General features: G+C 51.8%; 1 protein-coding gene across 1 annotated transcript; it reads right to left on the bottom strand.

Annotated features, from left to right (window-relative positions):
- Window positions 1–279: 279 nt before the first annotated feature.
- On the bottom strand, window positions 280–3701 carry EVX1 (even-skipped homeobox 1). Its single transcript, XM_032180654.1, has 3 exons — window positions 3266–3701; window positions 1495–1745; window positions 280–810 (listed from the first exon to the last, which is right to left on the bottom strand). Exons 1-3 carry the CDS (start codon window positions 3699–3701, stop codon window positions 280–282), a joined length of 1218 nt encoding a protein of 405 aa, XP_032036545.1.
- Between the last annotated feature and the right edge of the window lie 21318 nt (window positions 3702–25019).

Here is a 25019-nt window from a genome sequence, read left to right as displayed (position 1 = left end):
GTTTCATTCGGCTTGGTGTTGTTTCTCTTCCGTGCCTAAAATCCTTCTTTGAGATAAATCACTAGCCGTTTCTTTTCTTCTTCCCCACCCCACCCCTTGGAATGTAAATCCTTTCAAGACCGAGCTATTTTTTAGTCTTTTTTTTTTTTTTTTTTTTTTCTTTCCATAGGTGTCCACTTCTGGGGAGAGAACACGATTAAATAAGCATCGGATGTAGGTACATTAAGTCGCAGCGCGCCCAGGAAAGGGGCGAATTTTTAACAACCCTGAGACGAAGGCTTATCTTGTTAAAGGTACTTCTTCCCGCTGGTCCATGGAAACCGAGGTCGCTTTGCTCAGCACAGAGGGCGTGAAAGTGAGGAAAGAGTCAGTCCTGGTCGTGGCCGAACAGGTAAAGTCTGAGCCGGAGGGTCTCTGTGCCAGCCCGTTGGACTGGCTGCCGTGGCAAGCCAGGCAGGAGCAGGGGTTGCCCCCGGCGCTGCTGAGTCCATGGCTCGGGGCAGGGTAGAGAGAGGGGTGCCTGAAGGCGCAGAGCAGTTCTGGTCTCGGGTAGGGGTGCGAGAGCACCCGAAAGGTGTCCAGCGGCCTCAGGGGGGTGCTGAACGGGGTGGCGGCGGAGGCCGAGGTGGCCCCGATGCCCATGTGGGAGTAGTAGGGCAGGGGCAGGTGGGACGGGAAGGGGTAGGGCAGGTTGCCCGTGGCCGCCGCGTGGCTCATCATGTAGGTGTAAAACGCCGGGTCCGCCGGGTGCGGCCAGGTCATGGCCAGGCGCTGCCGCTTGTCCTTCATCCTGCGGTTCTGGAACCACACCTGCCGAGAGAGGGGAGGCCACAGCCGTCACCCGCAGCCCCCGCACCCGCAGAGCCCCCGCCGAGAGGCACCGTCCCCCCGGCGGGGGGACCCTTCCTGCCCATGTACATCTGGGGACAGAGCCACCGAAGCAGCCCTTTGGGGTGCTGCTTTTCCTTCCCTCTCTCCCCCCCCCACTGCGGCTCTGCCGAGTGAACTCAGGGCAATCCCGACCCCTTTGCCTGCTCGCTACCGTCCTGCAGACGGGATTACCTTGGTTTATTGGGGTGTTTTTTTTTTTTTTTTTTTTTTTTTTATTATGATGGGATTTTATTTATGGACGAGGCAAAGCAGAGCGGGGAGGAACGAGAAACGGAGCCGCTGCTGGCTCCCTCTTCCCTCCCACAAGAGCCGAGGGAGTTTTGGACTGGCCTGAAGGGAGGATTAAAAATAATCTGGCAGGGAGAGGCCGGATTAGCGGTGCTGGCTGGGATGGCTCCGGGAGCCGCGTCCCCTCTCCCGCATTGCTGCAGGGTGCGGGCAGGGCCAGGAAAGGGGCGGGAGCGGAGCGGGGAGGGGAGGGTGTGGGGGGGAAAGAGATGAGGGAGGGTTGTGCTGGCGAAGTGCTTCCCCGAGTTTTGCAAGGAAGTTTGGCCGTATAGATTTATATCGTGCTAATTGGAAACATGTCCGAGCTGCGTGTACCTTGATGGTGGTTTCTGGCAGATTTAGAGCAGCCGCCAGCTCGCATCTCCGGGGCCTGGACACGTAGTTCTCCCGGTAAAACTCCTTCTCCAGCCGGGCGATCTGCTCGCGGGTGAAGGCGGTGCGGTAGCGGCGCATCTGGTCGCTGGCGCTGCAGGCCAGCGAGCCCTGGGAGCCGCCGCTGCCTCCGCTGCCCTTGGGGTGATCCCCCCCGCCGCTGGGGCTGCCGGCCAGCGCCTCGGAGCACGGCCCTGCGTGGGGAGCCCGGAGCGGGGACACACGCTCGGAGGCGGGCGGACGAGGAGGGATGCTCCCCGCCCGCCTCCGCGTCGAGCTCCCTTCTCCCCCCGCACGCCTCCCCATCTATTTTGCCTCTTTTTCTATCGCCCGCCCCGGTGTGGTGAGGATGCTAGGGAGACATCCGAGGGGGCAGGGAGAAGGGGATGAAGCACGAGTATAGGACTGAGCTGGTGTTCGTTCACCGTGGCTGGAAGGCTACCCCCACCTACTCCCCCAAAATAATAATAATTATAATACACCACCAACACACGCACACCCCTCCCTGGCAGTGCCCGCTAGGATGCCCCGCTTGCTCTCCGCACCGCCGCAGCATCCCCCGACCCCGAGCGGCTGGGAAAGGCAGGTGTGCCCATCGCGGGGCTCCGCCGCCCCTTCCTGCAGCCCAGCAAGGGGCCAGGAGCAGAGCAGCCGGCAGGCAGCGACCCTGCTCCCTCCTGGGGCGGGGGGAGGTCAGGCCTCGGGGACTCCTCGCTCAGCCTCCGAAGCCTGGGATATTTTCAACAAGCCTCTAAGGGACGGGAGAGGGCAGACAGCGCTCTCCGTGCTTCCCGGCTTCTTCTTGAAGTGATGGAGGAATGGGGAGGGGGGAAAAGCGGATTGTTGTAGGGCTGGGGAGGGGGGTGGGGGGGCTCAGCCGGGATGGGAAGGTGGGAATAAGGAGTGGGGGCAGGGGGAAAAGGGGCCTGGCCGCTGCGTTTGCTTTCAAATGCAACTCTCCCTCATTGTGCCCGAGACCAAAGGCAATTAATTCATTGGGACCATTTCCGAGCTGGCGCCACCGAGACATAGAAGTGACAAGGTAATTTGGACCTCTCCTTTTTTTTTTTTTTTTTTTTTTTTTTTTTTTTAAACCCAACATGCAAACAAGGACTTCGCTGCCGCACTTCGGGCAGGCAGGAGTCGACGAGCGATTTTACGGTCTTTATGGGCGCTTCCGCACTCGCCCGGGCACATTTCACCCTGCAAAACCACAAACAGCTCTTGGCCAGAAAACCCGTTTGATCTTGCTCCCCCTCGCCCCCCCTCTTATCCCCTTCACACTCAAAACCCCGCCGGTGGGGAGGATCGGAAGGGATTTCCTGGAGCATGCACTGTCCAGGCAGTGGGGAAGAATAAAATAAATAAATAAAAAAGGATCGGGAGTGGGGGGTCCTTGGCCAAAGGGGGTCCTGCAGGACAAGCTGCAGACCTGATGCATGAGCGCCGGGAAGCCTGGCTCCCCTCCAGGGACGCGGGGGCTGCCTGGTGTCGTGTCCTCTGCCTCCCCAGCCTGCCTCCCCTCGTCAGGGAGCAGAGGGGGCCGAGGAACCGAGCAGCCAAGGGCATCTCCCCCGCTCCCCCGACCCAACTTCGCTTGCTGCTTGCTCAGCTGGCCGGGGGCAGCCCCCCTCCGGCAGCCCCCCCGCCCCCCGAGTGCTGTCCCCCGGCCGGGAGCGGGAGGGGGCTGGAGGCATGGGAAGGAGTTGGGTACCTTTGCTGTGCTGGTACTCGGCGCTCCCCGTGGCGCAGTCCGGGGTGCAGCTCACCTCGATTTCCTCATAGAAATCCGACTCGGTGTCCGAGCTGCTCTGCTGCCCTTTGCTGGAGGGGGGCTCCGGGGCGGGGGGCTGCTGTCCGGCCGAAAGCAGTGCTGCCGCCGCCGAGCGGCTCTCCGGCACCGTCCCTGTCCCCGGCAGCACCTCCACCTCCTCTTCGTCTTCTCCTCCGCCACCTCCTCCTCCTCCTCCTCTCTCCCGGGACGACAAGGGGCCAGGTCTGGGGCTGAGGCAGTTCCGATGGATCATCTTCTCCTGCGGCTCTTGTGCGGGGCTCCCCACTGTTTCGGACAAATTAGGCACCCTCTTGCCAACTAGAGCGCCAAGTTGTGTCCCTTCCAGAAACATCACCATCTCCTTCCTGGTTTCCATTGTGGCTTCGCTTAAGGGAGGGGGGAAACAAGTCCAGATCTCGTCCCCCCCTCCCTCCCGCTCCCGCCCCAGCCTTGTGCAAACCCGGCAACCCTCTCCTGCCAATGCAGAGGAGCCAGCGGTGAGATAGGGTGACCTTGTGATGCGAGCGCTCCACTGTGCTGTGCTGCTCTGGGAGGGATCACCATTGCCCTCTTCTTTCTAAGCTGTCATCCTCAGTGGTGCAGTCGTCATTACAGTACCACTGGTGACGCCACACATTGATTGCCAGTGGATAAATAGAAACGTCTGCCATGGGGAAGATGAAAGGAAGAGCCGGAGCTAATGGGCTAAATGCGTGATGCACCAGGTGTAGGAGCCCGAGATGGAGAGGGAAGTGTGAAAAAGAGATGCATATGGAGCTGAGCTGCAAAGAGGTTGTAACATGCGGTTAGAGTTCCGCAGGGGGAAGCCTTGCTTGACAATTAACTAGCCTTTTGATTGCTTTAAGCCACAGCCTTGATGTAAAATTGAGGCGAAGATCCCTAGCTGCGCCCTGGAAGTGAGAAGATACGCACTCAAGCCTCTTCCTTCGATGCATTATTTATTGCTGGCAATCAGCTTCCGCATAACTGCATATATAAGGCTTTAGGAATCCTTTGCAAACTGGAGGATAAGGAAATGCGCTACTGTCATTCGCACGTAGAAATAGCCTTGACTGCTTGTTTTGATTCAGTATCGCTGCCTGTTCGGATAATCGTTATTGCTTTTTATTGATTCGTGTTAAAACGATAGTTTAAAATCTGAGAATGCGGTTTAAAAACTATTGCGTTTTACAGCTGAAAAGATAAAAACGACTTCGCTTTTCCTAACTGCAGTTGTTCTGGCTATCTGATATTTGCCATTTACTCTTATTTCTTCCTTCACGGTTTTCATTCGTTCGATGATTCTTGCGCTTTTAAGAGGGTTTTTCTGTCTCCTCCCCTTTCTTATTTTTAATTAATTGTTTTGCATAAATTATTATCTGCTTTCAGGAGGGAAAACTGCAAGAAGAAGGTCTGCCAAGAATAACCCAGACTCGGAGAAATTCAAGTTATCAAGGCCAGAGCTTATGCTCGCTAGCAGATGTTGCTAAAAGAGAAATGACAAGGGCAACCATTTGGACAGCACTTGTCTGAAAAGAAGGGACCTCGCACCGTAGATACAGCCGCACATGTAGACTCCTTGGTGTATTTTGGTATTTCTAATGAGTGCGGCAAGTATCTCCTCTCGAGTTAATATTGACTCACACATGTAGTGTCAAGTCATTTTCACCATCTGTCGTAACTAGGTTGTTCTAAATTTTTTCTAGGAGTGTTATTGGCTAGTCGGGTTACAGAAAACATTCAACCAATTGCGTTTCCAACCCGGTAAGGAATTTACTGGCATATTTGAGGTGACGTTGCTTTGGTGGGGAACAGGCAGAGCAATAGGAAACACGCTGGGATTTTCTGTAGAGCCCTGTGAGCAAGACGGTCACGATGCAGGGAGGCAAACGAACAAACAAACAAACAAAAAGCAAGCAGGATTCCGGGTCTGCCCGATCCGCGGATTAAGATGTGCTCCCAGCGATAAGCATGCTAATTTCAGGGGGATAAAACAGGAATTTTTACAGGGCTAGAGCCACCCATCTCTCATGCCACTTGCGTGACACGCATGCTTGTTTACATGCACACACACCCCATGCACACACCATGCTCCTGACCGCTCTGCTTTTCATCACACGAGTGATGCGTGCGCTGCTCGCAAACTTGACTATTTTTTGACAACCCGTCTTTAAATTTCCTTTCCTTTCTTTCCCTTGCTAGCCTCTAGACCCGCGTGTGTGTGCCCTTCCTGCCCCGACTGAGGACCCGCCGCAGCCAAGCTCCGCTCCTCCGGCCGTGCGAGCAGAGGAAGGGTGCAGGATCAGGCCCGGCTGCTAGGGGAGCAGGCGGTGGATGGATGGATGGATGGATGGATGGATGGACGGACGGACGGACGGATGGACGGATTAAGCAACCCGTCCCCGCCGCTTGCCTGGTGCCGCAGCGCTCCTGCTCCCGTGGCGTGGAGCAGGGCGGAGGAATGCGGGGCAGCGCGGAGCCGTGCCGAGCCGTGCCGAGCCGTGCCGAGCCGGGCAAGGCGGGACGCGGCTGCTCGGGCAGTGCTGTGCCCGCTCTGGTGTCCGCTTCCCACGACTCGCGGCGTCATCGCTGCGCTTCGCTGCGGGACCGTTTCGTGTCCCTGTCACCTTCGGGGGTGGGTGGGGGAAGGTTTCGCCTCCCTCGAGGCCCGGGTCAGCCCCGGTCCCCCAGGACTGTTCTCCTCCAGGCTCCTTCCCAGCTCGGCCAGGTAGCCGTGCCGAAGGAGGCTGGAGGTGCCTGTGGCGGATGGAGGTTAATTCCCCGTTAACTAAGAGTTGGGGGGCAGCAAGGAAGGGACGTTCATGTCTGTTTCTAAACAAAACAGTAACGGGGAGCCGAATGCAGAGTGCGAGGGAGCGATCCCCGAGCTGTCATGAACGTGACAGCCGGGAAGTTTGAGGGAAATCCCGACTCTTGCAGTCTGAAGCCCGCGGGATGGTCCCGGTGGGTTACGCTGGCCGATCCCCACAAGTTTTATCATTTTCGTTTACGATCCGCTGCTGCCTCCTTCCTCACCCGTTTATTAATCCGTTCCCACCGGGATGCCACCCGTGGTACAGCGCGGGTGGGAGGTTTTGTTGTGCCCGAGATGCTGGCCATTGCCACGGGCGGTCTGGCTCAGCAAAAGGCTGGAGAAAGCACACACGCACACAGACACACACCCACACACGTACACGCCGAGCTAGTTGCCAAGAATACACACAGAGTTAAGGCCCGAGTGGAGTCCAAGGAAAAACAACAACAACAAAAAAAGGGCTCTGTTGGACCCAAGACGCTGGGATCCGTTTAGATGGGATGAGCAGAGGGTTTCCTACATAGCCTTTATTTTCACGTCCCCGAGGAGGATGCGCGGCCGCGATAGCCCCTGCCACGTCCCCGGGGCCGTCCCCGCCGCGGCGGACGCGGGGCTGCTGCACCGGGAATGCAGGCTCCGGAGCTCTGCCTTCTGCCTAGTGTTTCCCACAGATCTGTCAAGTCCGATTTGGAAGGAGACTCCCTCATTTGGGATTAATTTCCAGGCAGATTGGAAAGTGTATCTCTATGGTTTTTTTTTTTTTTTTTTTTTTTTTCCCTGTCTTGTCCAGACCGAGATTTAAAACCTATTAAGTCTCCCTCGCTCGGTTGGTCACAGTCAGGATGTCATAACTATCCTCAAAACTTTTCAGACTGATTTATTCCTCCGACTTTACAGCTCTTCTTGCTGATATACGGCCGAGGCGAGAGCGGGGCGACTGCGTTCAAAAGGCTAAGACACCGACTGCAGCTTGACCGCTGCTCAGAGGTGCCCGGTATACAAAAAGCAAACGAAACACACTCCCTTCCCAAAACAAGGAAATTAGAGTGGGGCATTAAAACATTGCTAGAGTGACATACTCATAAATCAGACGTGTCCCTTGAAAGAGTTACGTCTGGAGAAGGAAAAACACATCCCACACTTCTTAGCCGCGGGATATTTATTTTCCTTCGCCGCTCATCGGGGTGTCAATAACTTTTGACCGATACCGTCCCATTACGACTGTGGACTCATGGTGCGCCTTCAGTTGCTCTAAAAACCAAGTCCCGTCATCTTTAAAAGAGGAAGAAAGTTCTGACATGCCACGGAACGAAATAGAGCCGAAAAACCCCTGATATGCCGTGCAAATGGGTGACAAAACCAGAAAGCCTATTTTTTAAATTTTAATGGGGAGTGTTAACAATAATGGCGTAATTATCACTGTTTTATTAAGGCTATTTTTTACGACACGGTTAGAGGTGGAAGCTTTGGAAGGAAGAGAATAATAGGCGCATTATTCTGGGGTGTAAGGACAAGTTGATACAGTGACAGCACACAACACATAAGTGGCGTGGAGGAGAGAGAGGACAGACCTGCGAGTGGGATGTGCCTGGGGGAGCATGTAATGGTATTTACAGGACCCGACCCGGGACACGGTTCTGCCTCTGGGTAGCTCTCTATATAGGATTCCAGCAGCTCTGCGGAGGGCATCTGCCTGTTCTTAATTTTTCTTTACCTGCTGCCTGCCGGAAGCAGCACTTCTCTGCCACCACAGAAGGCTCTGGAGAGTTTTAGCTTGTTAGATCAAAACGTGAAAAAAAAAAAAAGAGAAAAAAAAAAAAAAAAAAAAGGCACGATCCTGCTCCTGGGTCATTCAGGACAAGTTTGCCCGTGGAAACTAGATCTGCTGCCTTACTGGTGGCAGTGAGTAAATCGTGCAGGAATCTGGGCTTTCGATTTCAATTGCTATCGCTTCCAGACTCGTCGAGAGCGGCATCCTTTTAATGTTACCGTGAGCTGTAAAAACACGATCTGCGTGGCAAACTCGCTGATTTGAAAGCAGAATAATATTTATGGTGGGAATTTAATTCGGCGGAAGGCACAGGTAAATGAAAAGCGACAGTCATTCAGTGGGACCCGTGACGAGGCTTTTTATTATCTTTTTTTTTTTTTTTTTTTTTTTTTTTTTAATTAAATTTAACGAGAGATCAGTCCGCACCTCCCCATGCCGTGCATCTTCTCGTCCCCCTGGGGTCGGGTGCCGGTGACCTGGCGCGCCTCAGCATCACTTGCAGAAGCAGGCAGAAGCTCTGGGTTTGCAAAGGGGCAACCCCACGACTGCCTAGAAATGCCCTAAAACCCTTTCAGGGGGATGTATCCCCACCGAGAGCAACCCGCAGGAATGCCAGAGGCAAACACGCAGCCTGTCACTACATTTAGCACTCTGTTCCGGGCGGGGGGTGCTCTCTTTGTGCTTCCTTCCTGCATCCACCTCTCTTTGCTTCTACCCCCGCCGCTGTCGGGGGACACCGGGGGCCTGTCGGGGGGCTCCGTGCCGGTCCTTCCCGGAAGGAAATGGCCGAAACGAGGGGCGTTTGCAACGCACGGTGTCATCCCATGCGCATGGTCGGAGCCGGGGCTGTCTGCGCCCTCTTGCAGCCCTTCGCTTCCCAGCCGCAGGGGCGGCTTTGGGCCCGATTCTGCTCGGCCGGGGCTATTCTGGCTGGGCTGATGCTGTTTTAACAGAGCAATGAGGAGAGGTGTGTAGCTGTGGTTCAGAGCTCTGGGGATTGAGCCTGAGAGGTGGAAGCTGAATCCCCGTCTGCTCAGCCCAGAAAGAATGGCTGCCAATGTCCCAGCTCATATACTGGATGCTGGGGACCCTGTTCTTCCCCAGGAAGAGAGTGAGAAATCCCCACGGAAGGTTCCTCTGAAGCGCTGAGGGATCTCTCGCTATTGAAGGTTCATGCATTTCCTAAAGTGCCAGTAGCTGGTGTATTCCCCCAGAGACCCAGCTGTACGCCTCTTGTGATGAAGGGGAGTTCTCCCTTTGGTTCAAAAAGGAGCAGATATGACCCCATGGGAACAAGCTATAGATGCGTGTAAAGACAATTCATTTGGGGAAGGAGGAATGGAAAGTTGTGTGTGCAATAAAAAGAGGAGAGGAGAGGAGTCCCAACCAACTAGACCAGCCATTTTAATGGCAAATTCCCTCAATCCACATTGAGGTTGGTTGTTGGGCTGAGGCAGAAGCCTTGTTTAGTTTTTGTCCATCTCTGCCTCATTAATTTTTTCCCCAAAGAAAACACAGAGAAGGAAAAAAAAAAAATCTCAGTTATATACCCTGGGGCCACTTTGACAGAAAGTTTGACCCAATTTTTATGATCAAGAGTCAAAAGTTAACCCCTTAACCTCCAGTCCCACCTTCAAAAAACTTTGGCTAGCCAGGCTGAGATGACATCATCAATTACAGTGGTGCATCCTAGCAGCAGGTGTGGGTGCCTGGTTTATGTTTGACCTGACATGTATATGCATTCCCCTTGGGAGCAGCACATCCACAGGTTGTGTCTGTCTGGAAAACCGAAATGTCCACTCCACCTCACTGAGCAGTGGCCAAGAGCTTCAGCACTCTTGCTTGATGCAGAAATGTCCAGATCTTGCTTCCTGGGTGTTGATGTCTGGTCACCACTTCTCTGCTCCATGTCTGGGCAACCTGTGGCCCCCTGGACAAGGTTGGGGGCAACTCATAGCCCAGGTCAGTGTGGAGCAGCAAGGTATGTGCAACCAGTGATAATGGCAGCATGGATGAACTGTGCTGAGGGTCCTTCTCCCATGGCCCATGCTTGCCCTTTGCACTCTCAGAGTTCACCTCTAGGCACATCATGCACATCACGGCTCAGAAGATTATTGGGCCTGGGAGATAAAAATTAGGGCAAAAGCAAAGTTGTAGAAAACTTCCACAGTTAGTCACGTGCTTCTGCCAGTGGGCACTGAGTTCAGCCTAGGAACAAACAGGAAATTCTGAGAGTTGGGACACATTTACCAGCAGTGCAGTATTGCACCCAGGTGCACACCCACCTGGCCACCCTTGCCCCTGGGGCTACACAGCATGTCCATGCTCTTCTGTCTTTCAGGCCTCCTGATTTCCAGGTGGGGCTGGAGAGGAGAAATCAGCCTCCCCACTGAGCCTGGGACTGGCCAGACCGTGGTGATGGGGATACCAGCCTGTGGGGAGACCATCAGGTTTCTGCTGGAGATGGGGGGTGTATCAGTATTGCATGGGGAGAGGAATCAGGGCATGTTCATGCAGTGGCCTGTTTTGCTGCCTGAAAATGGGCGTGAGAAAAGATTATGTTAGAAGCAAAGCCCGAGTGCCTGGTTATTTGCTGTTTCTCAAAAAAGGAAATGAGCACATACTAGGAAACCCTGGCAGAGAAAGGCGAGCGGCTGTTTCTCAGGCAGGGCAGTACTGCGCAGGGCACGGCTAGAACGACACGAAGGCTGCAGCAGGTAGCCTGTGCTGGAGGGAAGCCGTGGCACAGAGATGGGGTTGGCTGTGTGCTCCTGGGCTTCCCTGCAACGCTTTTCCCATGGCGGATGGCTCTGTTTTTTGCTGGCTTGGCGCACACGCCTTTCAAGACTCATCTCCCAGGAGCTAATCCCCAAGTCCCAGGCACCCCCAAAGGAGACGAGGAGGGAACACAGCCCACCCCCGGGGCTGCGGGGGTCTGGCCGAGGACAGGAGCCCTGCCTCCCCCGGCCAGCTCAGCCCTGCGCCTGGCTCCCCGCTCCTTCCCCATCCACCACCGCATCCCTCCTCCCCGCAGCGCCAATTGCAGCATCCCACCTCCTCCCTCCCTCCCGGCCGGCGGTCCCCGGCTGTGATCACGGCGGCCCTACACTAACTGCTGTCTTCTTGCGCCCCCCACTGCTGATGGGCCGCAGAGATGAAAGGAGCCAAGCCAGCCCGCTCTCCCTCTCTCTCTTTTTTTTTTTTTTCCTGTGCCAGGAAAGCCTTTTTCCCAGGAGCAGGCCGGGCGGGCAGCACCTCCGGCGGCTCCCGCCCCCGGTGCCGGTGCGCACCGCCTCCGTGCCGTGGGGCAGGGCAGGAGACACCTGGGCGGCGCCCCCCCAGAGGCTGGGTGCCACCGGCACCTCCCGACGCCTTCCCCCCGGGGCACGGCTGCGCAGCCCGGGAGTAACTCGCTGGTCTTTTCAGAGTTGACACCAGCATCAGCATCATAACCGCCCTTTTAGGTCGAGAACATTTTGCCCCGTGCATAAACGCCTGGAAACACGTCTGGGGGGAGAACTGGCTGTTGCAGGCTACATTTGAACTCAGAAAAGTCCTGCTGGGGCGGCCCCCGGGGAAAGTGGAGGAACATGGCTAAGGTTTGGCCGCAGCCACCCCCGTTTTTCCCCGTCGCTCTTCCCTCTGCTTCTGCTGCTGTCGGTGGGTCCGAGAAATGAACATTTCCCACGGGCGGCCACGGGTGTGGATGTGCGGAGCATGAACACATCGGAGTAAACATGCCCCCATGCTTTAATCGGCTTCATCATCTTCCTCTGACACGCGATATGCGCTCTCCTCTTAGATCTGTGGTCTGTGCCATATACCACACCTTGTGTGTATATATATATGTATATATACCCGAACATACACATGCGCATATTTATGGCATGTACGCACGTAGACATGTTCTTCCCGCTCTTATTCCCCCATTAAAACGCAGTTCCGACAAAGCTGCTGAGATCCGGAAAGACTACATCGATGCGCCAGTACATGCCTCCCGCCGTGGGTATGCGGCAGCCTGTAGGAGTTTTTCATTTGCAGTCCACAGCGCCCGTTTTGAATGCTTTTTGTCTGGCTGCCAACCAGCAGCTTAAAAAAAAAATAAAAAATAAAAAATAAAATCAAAGTGAGTAGAACGCATGCCATGTGCTGCTCTTTTCTCGCTGGGTGTGGGGGTACGCCCTTCTTGTCATATTTCTGGTTATCCCCAGCTAACGTTGGGTAGGAAACACCAACGACCTTACCAGATTGGTTTCCTCCCCCTGGCATCAGCATGGCAAGATGGTCCCGTAGGGAAAACTGGGAAATTTTTACATTTGAGGGTTTTCCCCGTGCTCCTCCCGCCCCTTTCCCCTAGAAGAGGACCGCGGCGTTCGGCCCCACGGCGTTTGGGGAGCAGCGGCCCCGAGCCCGCTGGGGCCGACCCGAGGCCGGGAGGTGGTGGGGGCCGGAGCTAGGTTTTTGGCAGACCCGGATAAAAGAAAACGAGAGCGGAGGCACGAATGCTTTAAACACATTTTCCCTTTATTTTGCGTGGCAGCAGGTTGCCGGGCCCTGGAGATGCATGAAGTCCGCTCAACGGGGATCCCCTCTCTGCTTGCTCCCGTTTCCCTTCTCGCAAAGAAGCACTCCGTGGAGAGAGAAAAAAAAAAAAAAAAAAAAAAAAAAAAAAAAGGCAATATGATCAGCTTAGTTCTGCTTCCAAATATGTTTAGTTGCAGTCACTGCGGTTCTTAGGCAAAAACCCAAACCATCCTCTGGCATCGGCGTGTTTCTCGCGAAATAAATAAATAAATGCCATAAAACAGAGCCCTCACAAAGCGGAGAGGAGCGGGATAATGCGTTGTGAAAAGGGGAACGTTTCCTGGCACTCGGGCTGGGTGCAAGGGAGGCACTGGGGATGAGATAAAGCCGGGAGTGTGTGCTGCCAAACTGCCTCCCAGCGGGGGAGGGAGCGAGCACAGTGGGAGCTGGCGGTTCGCCCCGTCGTGGGTGACTGAACACGCGTGGATTTGACACGGGGGAGATCAACTCAGCCGCCCAACCCTATCGAGCAGCAGCGAGCTTCGGGCGGCGTGGGCTGAGCATCCTCTCCTGGGGCAGCGGCAGGGACGACGCCCGACTTCGCGGTAGATGGGGCATCATTAATTGCGTCGGGGTTATTATTTCACCCTCCAGCAGAGACAGTGAGACGGTTCAGATCCTCCTGAGGCTGGCCAGGGGCTGGCCTTGGTGACTGGTGGCTCTGGGTGTAGCAACAGGAATGACCTCCCTCCCCTGCGAGCCCTTCCCCAAATGCCAAAGATGCCAAACCAGCACCGGTTTGCTTAAACTGCCCCGGGAAGGGCTGATTTCCAAAGGAGTGGTGGGGCTGGAAAACTTTCTGCCCTCACACTGGCGTCTCCCAGGGGACGTACTGAAACCATGTGTCCGAAGTGGCCGCCACACGCAGCACAGGACAAAACAGCCATCCTCCCATTTCATTTTTTTTTATTTTTAATGACAACATCGCTGTGTGTGCTTGTATAAATCCTCGGTGATTTCACAGCTCCCCGCGGTAATATCACCAGGCTGACTCTTATGATTTCCTCCACGCCTGCACAGTTTTGGATTTATAGGTCTCTTACATACTCATTCACAGAAATAAAAAGGGCGGGAGTGGAGAGGACTTGATTTCTGGCTGCTTTCTGAGCTTTCCATGCCAGATCCGTGCAAGATCTAGTGCTTTGGAAATGTGGGTTTGTAAACCAACTCCTTAACTGATCGCCCCCATGTTAGGGGGCTAGGCACACATTCACATGCACACATGTGCACACAAAAAATCATGCCTAAAGATGGGTTAAAATTTCTTAAAGTGCATACTGTAAAATGAAATATATATATAAAAATAAAAATAAAAATCCCCGAACACCCCAAAATCGAACAGTCTTGAAAGAATCTTTGTATGGCAGATGCATTAATCCCACATAATAACCACTCTGGTGCCTGCTGGGTCAACACTCTCCCAGCGCTAAGAAATACGAACTTCATGTGGATTAGGATGAAAATCAAATGGATACATCAGCATGAAAATTGGACAGTGGAAGAGCAGCTGCTGGGAGAGCCAAAGGGTCTGAGTTTTCAGAAGGTTAGGGCCCAATCCAGTCATCACCAGCTCAAGAGAAACAAATGCGAGTGGTGATGATGACAGGAATAAGGAAAGTAATGTCCTAAACCTGATAGCTCTTTGCGTAGAGGGGAATTCTCAGCTCGTCTCTCCATACAGGGATGTTATTACACTCTCCTCACTCCTCCTAAGCTGTGTGTTTGCCAAGTATTTGCCTGATGATCGCACAACCTTTAGAGAGAGCCTGTCTCTACCTCCCCCACAAGAAATGGCTCTGCAGGAGAGCTCCATGGGGTAAATGCCAAAGAAGGCAACACACGGGTCTCCTTCTGACAGATAAAAGGAGATCTGCATGTCTCTCAGTGAAAGCAGTCTAAAGCAGAAGCCAGCTCCTCACTTCTGAAACCGGTACACATGTATGAGTTGAGGATGAAAATGCAGTGTCTTCCAAGCCCTGCAGGGAGACCAGTGATCCTCCCACATGATGGGCACTTGGACTTTAAACAAAGAGCTGGGTAGGAAATCTCCAGGCAGGAAAACCATACCCCAAAAGAGCAGGAAAAGCTGGCTGGGGGAAAGGTGGAGCCCTTCAGCCAAATGCCTGTGGCTTCTTGCTCCAATGCAAAAGGCACCAACTTTATATGAATGGCAGATGTGCTGCCTATAGACTGTATTTTCCGTGGCATCAAGCCTTCATGCTTACTCATGAAAACCTTCCTAAGGAGCAGCAATCCTACCAACACCCAAGAACTGGGGTTTCCTGTGTGCAAGTACTCACCTTTAGATGCACCTCAGATGAGACAATTAAAGGAATATATCTTCCTTCTCTCTCTGCCTCCTGTCTGGAGGGCTTTGCACACCCTTTGTACAGGAGAAGTTAATGAAAGCAATTACCATGATACCTCACTGTCAAAACAGTGGTGGACAATTGCATTGAGCTGACACCTTTCAGTGGGTTACATACATGTACAAAATGACAGCAGAGTGCTAACTTTCAGGTGGCTACCTAACACACAGCAGAGGTGAACTGCAAATCTGACCCATGTACCAGGCAGGTTCACAAAATACTTTGTGCTATGTAATCTGTAGAGCTTTGGTGATAGAGCTCAACATACAGAGCTGTTCTTGATGAAGTCTGTGACTGGAGGCTAAAGACTTGTTCATACACGGAAATGTTTATGAATGTCCATGCAGGACTTGCTGCTCCACCTCGGATCCACACCCCATCTCAGCCCAGGTGAATTTCCTGGTTAGACAAACCCAGGTTTGCAATGGAGATAAGGAAGAACACAGGATCTTGTTCAGAACAAGAATGTTCATGTATGGAGGTGCTCAGGGAGGGCCATTGTATTTTAAACTCAGATCCTATCTTAATAGTAGATGTTCATTAGCATAGTGTAATCCTTTTAATAGCTTCCTAGTTCAGCATGAGTGTCTTGTGTTGGTTTGCACCAAGTTCACCTGAACTAAATGTAACCAAATTAAACTCAGATGAAGTAAAGGGCTCCTGTAAGTCTCCATGTAGATTTCCAGATCAAACCACAACTCAGGGCACTTCAGTTCTGCACAGAGATTGGATACAAGGTGTTGAAAGTAATTTCCTTTGAAATCAAGGAGGCCTCATCTGAGCAGGGAAGACCAGGTCACCCTCAGTGTGCCTGACAGGCAACTTCAGCAATGATGATGTGCTCAGCTGCAAGTTACCACCTCGCAGGTATGACAGCACAACTGATGGATACAACATCTCTTAGTCCATTGCAATGAAATGGAAAATAGCTTTATAGAAACCACTGCTGGAACACATTAATTAGAGTCTCTGACTCCTGAGCCCTGACAGCTTTGCTGACAGGGCAGAAGAGATCTCTACCTTCAGCTGCTTCATTCACAGCTACTGTTATTAATTAACCTAACATGATTTCAGTTTAAATTAACACACCAGACACCATGGCCAAGGAGCAGACATCCCTCCTTTTACAGCTGGAGTGAAAACAGCAGTAACCTCTTCAGCTACATCAGCTAAATCCAAGATGAATCATCAATCACAACGCTCAGTGAGGTGCTGCCTTGTGTGGATACTCTGGTTTATGCGCTCACTCCTGCTCAAGTGGCTTGTTTTTGTATAAATAGGTTTTCAGTCAGCTAGAGGGAAATCAATATGCTGGGATTATAATGGCTCAACAATGGGTATGTCACCTATGGAATAGATAAACCAACTATTACTCGTCATTTAGCCTATGCAAATGACAACCATGGGCAAAACCTCAGTTGAAGTGACAGGGATTTTTTAATTTTTTTTTTTTGTTGTTATTTTTCTGTAGTCAAGACCTGAATCCTCCATAGTAAAGCCTCTTCGGTATTATACATGCTCTCAGAGGCTTGTTCTTCCACTGTTTCTAGCTCACAGTGCTGCTCTCCCATCTAGACTGTCCTGGTCAGTTCAGACAGCAGTGGCTGTATTCACATGGCACTCATACATGTATCATGTCCCAAAACAGCCCCTCCAAAACATGCTAAATCACATCCTAGCAGTGCCTGATTCCATGACACAGATTTGGGGCAGAACCTCATGACATAGTTTAACCAGTTGGAGAGGCATTTTTTTTTATCTCAGAAAAAAAAAAAAAGTGTTTAGAAGTCACTGGAGTGTGGATGACGAATTTAGGAGGAGAGTAGGAGCCAGGAAATCTGGAGCTCTCTTCCTGCCTGACTGCTGGCTCCGTGGCCTTGGGCAAGCCCTAATCTTTCTGACTCCGCTTCCCGGCCTGTAAAACAGGGGTAATGTTAGTTACTTAGTGGTGATGACTATACTAGTGACCAGTTAGCAATTTTTCTATGGTGAAGAAAACTGTTAATATTATAATCAATAGTGTTTTAAAGAGGAACAATATCCTTGTTGTTCGTATTGATATTTAAAGCTAATAAGCTAAGACCAACCCACCCACTTACCCTATTCATTAGGATCACTTTACAGTACTCCTACGCAATCCTGTCTTTGGAAAACGGACAAATCCAGTTTGTAATCCAATTCGTCTGCTTAGGGGCATCCCAGGCATTATTCAGCTGCCGTGCAACATCTGAAATGGAAATGACACAGTTTTCATTAGAGTAGGTTTTGAGTGGAAAAAAAAAATCTCTTATTTTTTTAATGGCAAGCTTCATGCGTTCTCTCACACTTCTGGGTTGTACCACTTTCTCTTTTTCCCCATTTGATCCCACAGGAACTTTCCTTTCTCCCTCTTGAGAAACTGAAATGAAACTCCCAAAACATTGCAGATTTAACACATTTAAGACTTTTTCAAGAAAAAATGGCTGTTCATCTTCAGTTCTTTCCCAAGCCACCTGATTCCTGGCTCCTAGGGCAGATGTTGGTCAGGTAATCTGCCCCTGTTTTGTGTATCCTACCTCCCCCCAGTGAGGCACTACCTCTTTTCCTAAAAATAGATGGAAAACTCTCTGGGGCAGAGGACATCTTTTTGTTTTCTGATTTCTACACACTCCACAAATGGAGCTTAATGGTGTTAAGGAGCAATGGTAATAATAATAGCAATTAAGAGGTATGATTAGGGACTTGTTAGCCCTAATAATTCTTCACCGCTGGCACAATGCCTGGAGGCCTTCTGTAATCAGGCGGCCTGGGTCTCTCTGACCCACGTGGAGAAACAGGACCACAGAGGAGCAGGGGCAGCCCAGAAACTCCTGGCCACCCTTGCTCCAGGGATTTTTATGGAGGGATGGGAAGCTGAACCAAAGGACCTAGCCAGAATTCCGGCTCTTCAGAGGTGGCAAATATTTTCTGTCTGCAACACCACTGCTTGGCTCTGTAAGCACTAGGTAAATCTAAAATATAGCCCAAACCCTCTATAAAAGTAATGTAAGCTGTCAAGATCTATAACTGATGCTTTGCTCTCTCTTATGTTCTGTTGTAGATTTTATTGCAAGTTTTCATAGAAAGTCCTTTACCTACACCCACATCCTGGGTAGGACAGTGTTGTCTGACAAGTGTCTGTCTGGAGGAAACCACAGCAAAGCCATCATAACCAAATTTTTTTTTTTTTTTTGGTGGAAAACAGATTTTCTTATTAATTCTATAGTCTCTAGTTACTTCCTTTCCATTTTCTCAGTTCCAGGCCTTCCTTGTCGTTGTTTCTATTGTGCCCAAATGCACTGCCTGGGAGGCTGTAATAGAGCTTGCATCTCTCATGTAACAAGGGATTACAGGACAAGGAATGGCACAGCCAAAGTCTTTTTCTACCTTTCTCACAGAAGTCCTGACACCAGTTTCACAGTGCCATGCTCATGAGACAACTGACACTGCAACACCCAGCAAAAACACAGCACATTTCACACAAGTGGGTAAGAAGACTGTTGTGGAGGGACTGGCTTGGAAGACACCAAATAGCTTTTTTTGGAAAAGCATTTGTAGTGTTGGGATATGAGCCTCTGGCATGTCTCCACCAGCTGGGAGAAGGAACACCTCCAGAGACACGAGGTGGGTACAGAAGGGTGCTCAGCCTTCGTCTCTGGCCTGGCTGGTTTTCCAAGGCTGCGGGCAAATGTGCTATTCATCACCTGTATGGTTGCAGCTGAACGGGGCTGGTGGTTTTCCACTTCTAACAAGACACACGCATGAGTTAAAATAAAAAATGAGATGGGAGGCAGGAGAAGCAGCTGCTGGGCCCGATGGCCGCTGATCCTTTCCATGTGAGGGGGTAACCTTTGGTAACCCTGGCCCCTTGTCATGTGACAGGGCCAGGAAATAAACCCTGGGCTCTTACCAGCACTCCTGTGTGTTACACCTTTATTGCAGTGATGACAGGTTGATGGCTCCACTGAAAGGTTCTTTTCCTTCAGGGAGTCCTGTCCAATGTTCAGCTTTATCCATCCATAAATGCTGTCTAAGTAGTGTAGGGTCGCTGGAAAAGGTTCCAGCTCCCCCTCCAGCCCCCCCCCACCACCAAAGACTGGCTTGGAAAGGGGCCCCTCACCTGCCTGTCAAAAGCCACTAACTCACTGTCACCACAGCCAGCTTTCTCCCCCTGGAAGTGGAGGGAACTTACCTCCGTGGAAGCCTTTCAGAAGGATCCCCCTTTCTCCCTCCCTTTCCCACCCCATCTCATCCCAACCCGCATCCTAAAAGACCAAACAATCCCCGCGTGCTTTTCTTGGATCTCAGACTGAATAGGGAAAGAAGTTCTTAGTTTGGATAACTCCTCTGACAGACTGGAGAATGCCCTAGCAGTTTCATTTTTCCATCTTCCTTTTTGGCAATGACATTATTAAAAGATCTTGGTATGTAGTAGGGCTACACATAGCTGCTGTAGGGCTATTGGAAAAAAAAATAGAAATCAGGAGTCAACTGAAGAGCTATATGGCTTGGAAGGATACCAATCACAGTTTGTGAGCTCACCATTTCTTGAATGTGATTATCCTGTTTTATTCCACCCCACACACACCCGCTAGCTCTCTTTTAATTACCACTCGTGGGAAAGGTAAGCTGACCGGTTTGATAATTCTCAGCACCACAACAAGTGGTAGGAACGAGTTTAAACTGGAGATCCTGAAAGCTTTCTCTTTGCATAAGGCGAATTTATAGCTTGGAAACTAAATATTTGTTCAAAGAACTTTTGGAGGTGTTTGAGCACACAGGAGAGATGAAATGGCAGATTAAATATTTCATTTGCATGCGATAAGCATGGCATTAAGTCCTATCTTAATTCTTCACCTGTTTTCTGAAATCCTTCGACAAACACGGCACATTTCACCTCGCCGTTGCTCTTTCGAGTGGCTTTCAGGCTGATTTAATCGTTTTGTGATTCTGGCTGGGAGCACGCCGGGGGGGACAGACGCCGGTGCCTAACGGGAGCGCTGCAGGCTCGGGCTCCTTCCTTCTTCAGGCGACATTTGCCGGGCGCTGCTGCCGAGCAAGGACGGGGCTGCGCCCAGGAAACCAGATCTGGCTCCAGTGGGCATGCAGATGCTCCGGGGATGAGCTGGGTGCAAGTGACTTTAAATAGAACAACCAAGCAAACAGCCAAGCAAATGGCGCTTGCCACCACCCGAACTCGAGTCACTTTTCACCGGCGATTTCGGGGCTGCTAGGTGTTGATGGCAGGGGGTACTTCTGCATGGCAAGCCATCTGATGTGGGCTTTACGAGAGCCATTTCCACGGCTGGGGCTTTATTCTTGGAACTCGCTCAGCTATCATGCAACTATGATCTACAGCTTGCCCGACCAAAGCTTTTCCGTGCTGTAATTCCTACAAACAGACCCATCGCGCCATGCATAAATCTGAACGTCTGCAAAACTGTGTGGCAGAGCTCCCTCCCTTCCTCCTTTCCGCACACACACACACGCACTCGCACACTCTGTTCTTTCTACTTGCTAGCAGAAATGCAGAAGAGGAGAGAGAAAAAATTACTTCTCTGCTGACGATGATCTTTTAATCTCCCGCAGCCTGCTTTCGAAAAAATAAAACGTGTTTATACATAGGTTCGGGGGACGATTCCAGCCCAGAAAGTATGTATAAACATGCAAATTTCTACTCTATCCGTAGTTTACTAGAACAAAAGGTATTCCTTCCTTGTACTTCTAGTAGAAAAAAATTAAAACAGTACCAAATGTGAGCATTAGCGACTTTGGAAAGGGGTTTTATTCTTTATGCCCTAAATGCCTAAACCTAATATTTTGAGGTGGCACACAAGCTGTGATCATAAAACGAGTTTTACTGGGAAGCCATGTTTACTTCTTGTTTATCAGACTTATTTTAATTCATTCTGGGTAGGTTCCAAGCGCTGTGTTAGAGATTAAAGGCAACTGCGCACCCCAATTAGCAGCCAGCCCTTTCTGAGTAAAAATATTTCTGAGGGGCGAGATGAAAGTGGAATAATTTCTGTTCATTAACAGTAGAGCGCTGGGGCAGGTTTCTTTTCACTAAATGGCTGTACCTTGATTTTGAATCTCTCACGATTTAAAACGAGTGGCCACGTAAAAGCGAAACCCAGTGCAAAAATGCCCCTCCAGGAATTGCATTCGATAGAGCACACGAGCTGTGCAGTAAAACGCATGCTGACTAGTAAAACGTCGGGGCTGTGCAGAACTCCAAGCTCTCCAGCAGAAAATCTAGCTCTGGGGCACTAATCTCACCGTCTTCCATGCAAAACTTTTCAACTCAAGCCGCGGTGGAGGCCGTAAAAACTTTTTGCTCCCATTTAACCAAGACAGCAGAAAAATCACAGCGTTCTGGGGGGACGGGGAGGTCCGGGGCCGAAAAGATCGTGTCTAAAAGGACTTTACTGCTCTGCCATCTCTTTCCGAATATGACTCCTCTGTGCGAGCGTAAATCTTGCCTTGTGCACACAGAGAGCCAGGGAAGTTTTTCCCTTCGGAGCAGTACGGAGTTTATCAACTGAAAACTGAGCAAATAAATGGCGAAACTTTATTTCTGGCGTGTACTCTATACCTGAAAGACTTATTTTTCCCGTCTTCGTGGAGGCCTATAAACCTTGCTTCGCACCCGCTTTACCTTCCGAAAAACACCCGTGGGTTGGCCACGGCCGAAGAGCCCGGCGAAAGCAGACCCGACACCGGTGCCAGCTGGGGGGGCACAGTCCTGCATCGCCCCCGGCACGGTACAGCCCGGCACAGCCCGGCACAGCCCGGCACAGCCCGGTACAGCCCGGCACAGCCCGGCACAGCCCGGCACAGCCCGGTACAGCCCGGTACAGCCCGGCACAGCCCGGCACAGCCCGGTACAACCCGGCACGGCGCTGCGCGGAGGGGAGCGGGCGCGCCCCGGTGCGCACGGGCGTCCCACCACGGCGGGAGCCGCCGGGCTCGGTTTCCAGACGGCTGTTAGCAAAGCTCCCCCGGTGCCTCGGCCTTGGCAGCCCTGTCCCCGCTCCGTTACCCCGGGGTAAATCTCCGGCGCCTCCTATTAACTTTCTAATGAGTAGAGAGCCGGGGAAGGGGAGTCAGCAACACGGGCTAAACCCACCCACCCCCCCCCCAGGATCCCGACGGGGACCCCGATGACTGATTTATTTACTGTCATTGTTTTACCAGACAATGCTCGCTTCCCGAGAAACTTTGGGAGCCTCGGCTGCATATTGTTTGGAAATATCTTTGAAAATGCCCCATCTGCCCCTCGTTTCAGCCAATCGTAACACCTCTTTGATTCGAACGGGTGAAAGCTCAGATCCTGCCTTTTATTGAAACCAGCGAAGGACCTTGGGAGGGAGGAGGGGGCGGGCGGGGAGGAGAAAAGGGGAGGGGGAGCAGGGCCGGGGGGAGCCGTCGGACGGCGTTAATCACACGGCCACTTCGGCAAGAGGAGACAGTGCCCGATGCGTGCGGCGCACATGCTTCGGCGGCCGCCATCCCCGCACCTGTGCGGAGCCGAGGGGTGCGGAGCCGGGGACTGCGGAGCCGGGGTTTTCCTTGTCCATCCCTTCGCTCCTGGGCTCTGGGAAGTACGCGGGATGCAGGGCCGGGGCCAGCCGAAGGATGAGGGCTTATCTCCGGCTCGCCGGGGCGGGTCCTGGCTCTGACAGCCGAGTGCAAGGGCAGGGATGCAGCCCGGCTTCTGGAGGGAAGCCTGGCTGGGAGAGCTGAAAGTGCAGCTCTGCCGCACCGGCTGCGCTCCTCCTGAGCCCTGGGAACACTTTTTTAATAAAACGTCTAATAATACGTATGCTCCCACTTCATCTAGAAACACAGCTATGGTGTGCAGGCTAGTACACGTGAGTGTGAGCAAATGCACATCTCTCCCTCCTGTGAGTGACCCTCCCTGCTACTTAGGAGCTTTGCCTTCTTCACTTTGCCCTTCTTCCCGGTATGCCAGGCTCTGCCTCTAAATACCAGTCGGGTGCAAGATTTCAGGGCGATCTCTGCGGGAGACGTATTCATTCATCTGAAGTAGCCCCATGCAGTGCCCTCTGCGCTGAAAATAACATAAAATAATAATCGGAGGACTGTGTCTTCAGCACAAACCCGAGCCCAGAGTGCAGCCCACATCCTGGTCCTTATTCCGGCTGCCCCGTGAATCGGGCGTTTGTATGCGCCTATGTGAGTGCTAGTTATTGCGGGTGAACAAAAGTCTCCAGCAGCTCCTGAAGGCGCAACACTGGTGAGAGCAGTGAAAACAGCTCATTGTGGCCTCGCTGGCCACTAGCATGAAGGGCAAACTGTCTGCGGGAGCAAGTCGCCTCGCGGAGCGGCAGGGTGGGTGCATGGGACCCCACGCTGCTCCTTGTGGGTGCCCACAGGCGCACAGAAACACTCATACACACACACACACAGATGCTCCGAGCCGCCGTGCCCACTCCCAGGACACACGCGAGGGATATTTCCCCTGTGGTCGGGCGGCACGGCCATTCGTGTCCCCTCTTGGAGCTGCCCAAAACCATCCCTCGCCAGTGCTCAGCGGGAGGGGTGCATCCCGCAGCCCACCCGGCTTCACCCTGCCCCTCTTCCCCTGCTTAAGGATGCAGTTAAAGAAGCTCCTTACTCTCATTATTATTATTATTATTATTATTATTATTATTATTATTATTATTATTATTATTATTATTATTATTATTATGGAGATGGCTATGGCTAGGGATATTGCTATGGCTATTACTATTATTATTGCTACTACTATTTCCTTTCTTTTTTGAAAGTGAGAGGTCCCATCACCCGGGCCAGTTAGCGCAGAAACTAGCCGGTACACATACATTCATTTCTCCCCAGGGTGTTGCGATGGGGAAGAGGAGTTTTGGCTCGGTTACAGCTGATATTTTCCAAGCTAGCTGCTTTCTCAATACTCCATCCGTGATGGTGTGATCCATCTCACCCTGCCACAGAGAAAAAAGAAAAAAAAAAAATAATAAAAACCACCACAAAATTTCTTCACTTTTCACAGCCTTTCGTGTATCATTCCTTCTTGCAGATTAAGCGACTGGCTGCTGAAAAAAAAAATCACAAAGACTGTGAAAGGAATAAAACCTTAAGTCCATAAAGATGAAATGTAACGAGTATGTTGAATACATAACGCTGCTATATAACAGTTTCAATTAGTTGAGTAAGTCCTCTGTAACGTCTTGTAAAGGTGTAAGGACACGTTTACAGTATAAGCAACATAATGTTCTCAACTGTACGAGTTAATTATTTCCAGATTTATTTTTTTTTAGAAGTGAGTTTCACAAGTAAAGGCTCTGTCCGGGTATAAAACAACTGATGCATTTTTCCAACATTAAACATCTTGAGTTCATAATTAGAAGCGGAGGACAGAGCGGACAGTTAAATAATTGGACTTGGGGATTTTAGAGACAGCTTTCTCAAGACCATTCTGAAAGAAGTGAACAGGCTTTTGTCTTTATTGAGCTGCGGTTATGGCGACCGTGACTCCTTAGCTCAGATTTATCTCCACTAAACACAACAAAACATGAGGCAATAACGCCGCCTGTTCCAGCCCAGATAGGTAACACGGTTATGGGGAGCAAACGGCTGGGAGGGAGAGGAGAGCAGAGATTTTCACTGGCAATCGATAGCGCTATCAAAAAAGAAATTTTGCGGAGATGCCTATTTCTTCTTCAATTCCTCCAAACGCCTTGAAATGACCGCTGTAAAGTCTCGGGAATTTTGTAAGGTCGGTGCACAACCTCAGCTCTCCTCGCCAGCAGCGTTGCCCCTCTCCCCCCCCACCCACAGACGCCCCATCTCTGCCATCCCTCCCACGGGCAGCCGTGGGGACCGCGACACTCCCCGTCACCGGTGGGGCTGGGACAGACCCCCTGAGGAAGATGTGGATGCCCTTCTCGGTTTCTTCCTGCCGTGCCTGCGTCGCTGCCCGTCCACTCCTTCTCCTGCTTTTCACGCCATAAAGCTCGCCGGCTTGCGAGTACTTTGCGCCCGAGGAATTGAACTTACCCCCACCCCACAGCGGAGCCGAAATCTCAGCCCTTCCCTCTTGAGACTGCGCTGCCTACCTGGAACCTTTTATTTCTAGCCGGCTCCCCAAAA

The sequence above is a fragment of the Aythya fuligula genome, chromosome 2 (assembly GCF_009819795.1).
Source record: "Aythya fuligula isolate bAytFul2 chromosome 2, bAytFul2.pri, whole genome shotgun sequence".
NCBI lineage: Eukaryota > Metazoa > Chordata > Aves > Anseriformes > Anatidae > Aythya > Aythya fuligula.
The sequence above is the reverse complement of the archived record's forward strand: the minus strand, read 5'-3'. Positions and strand labels throughout refer to the sequence as shown.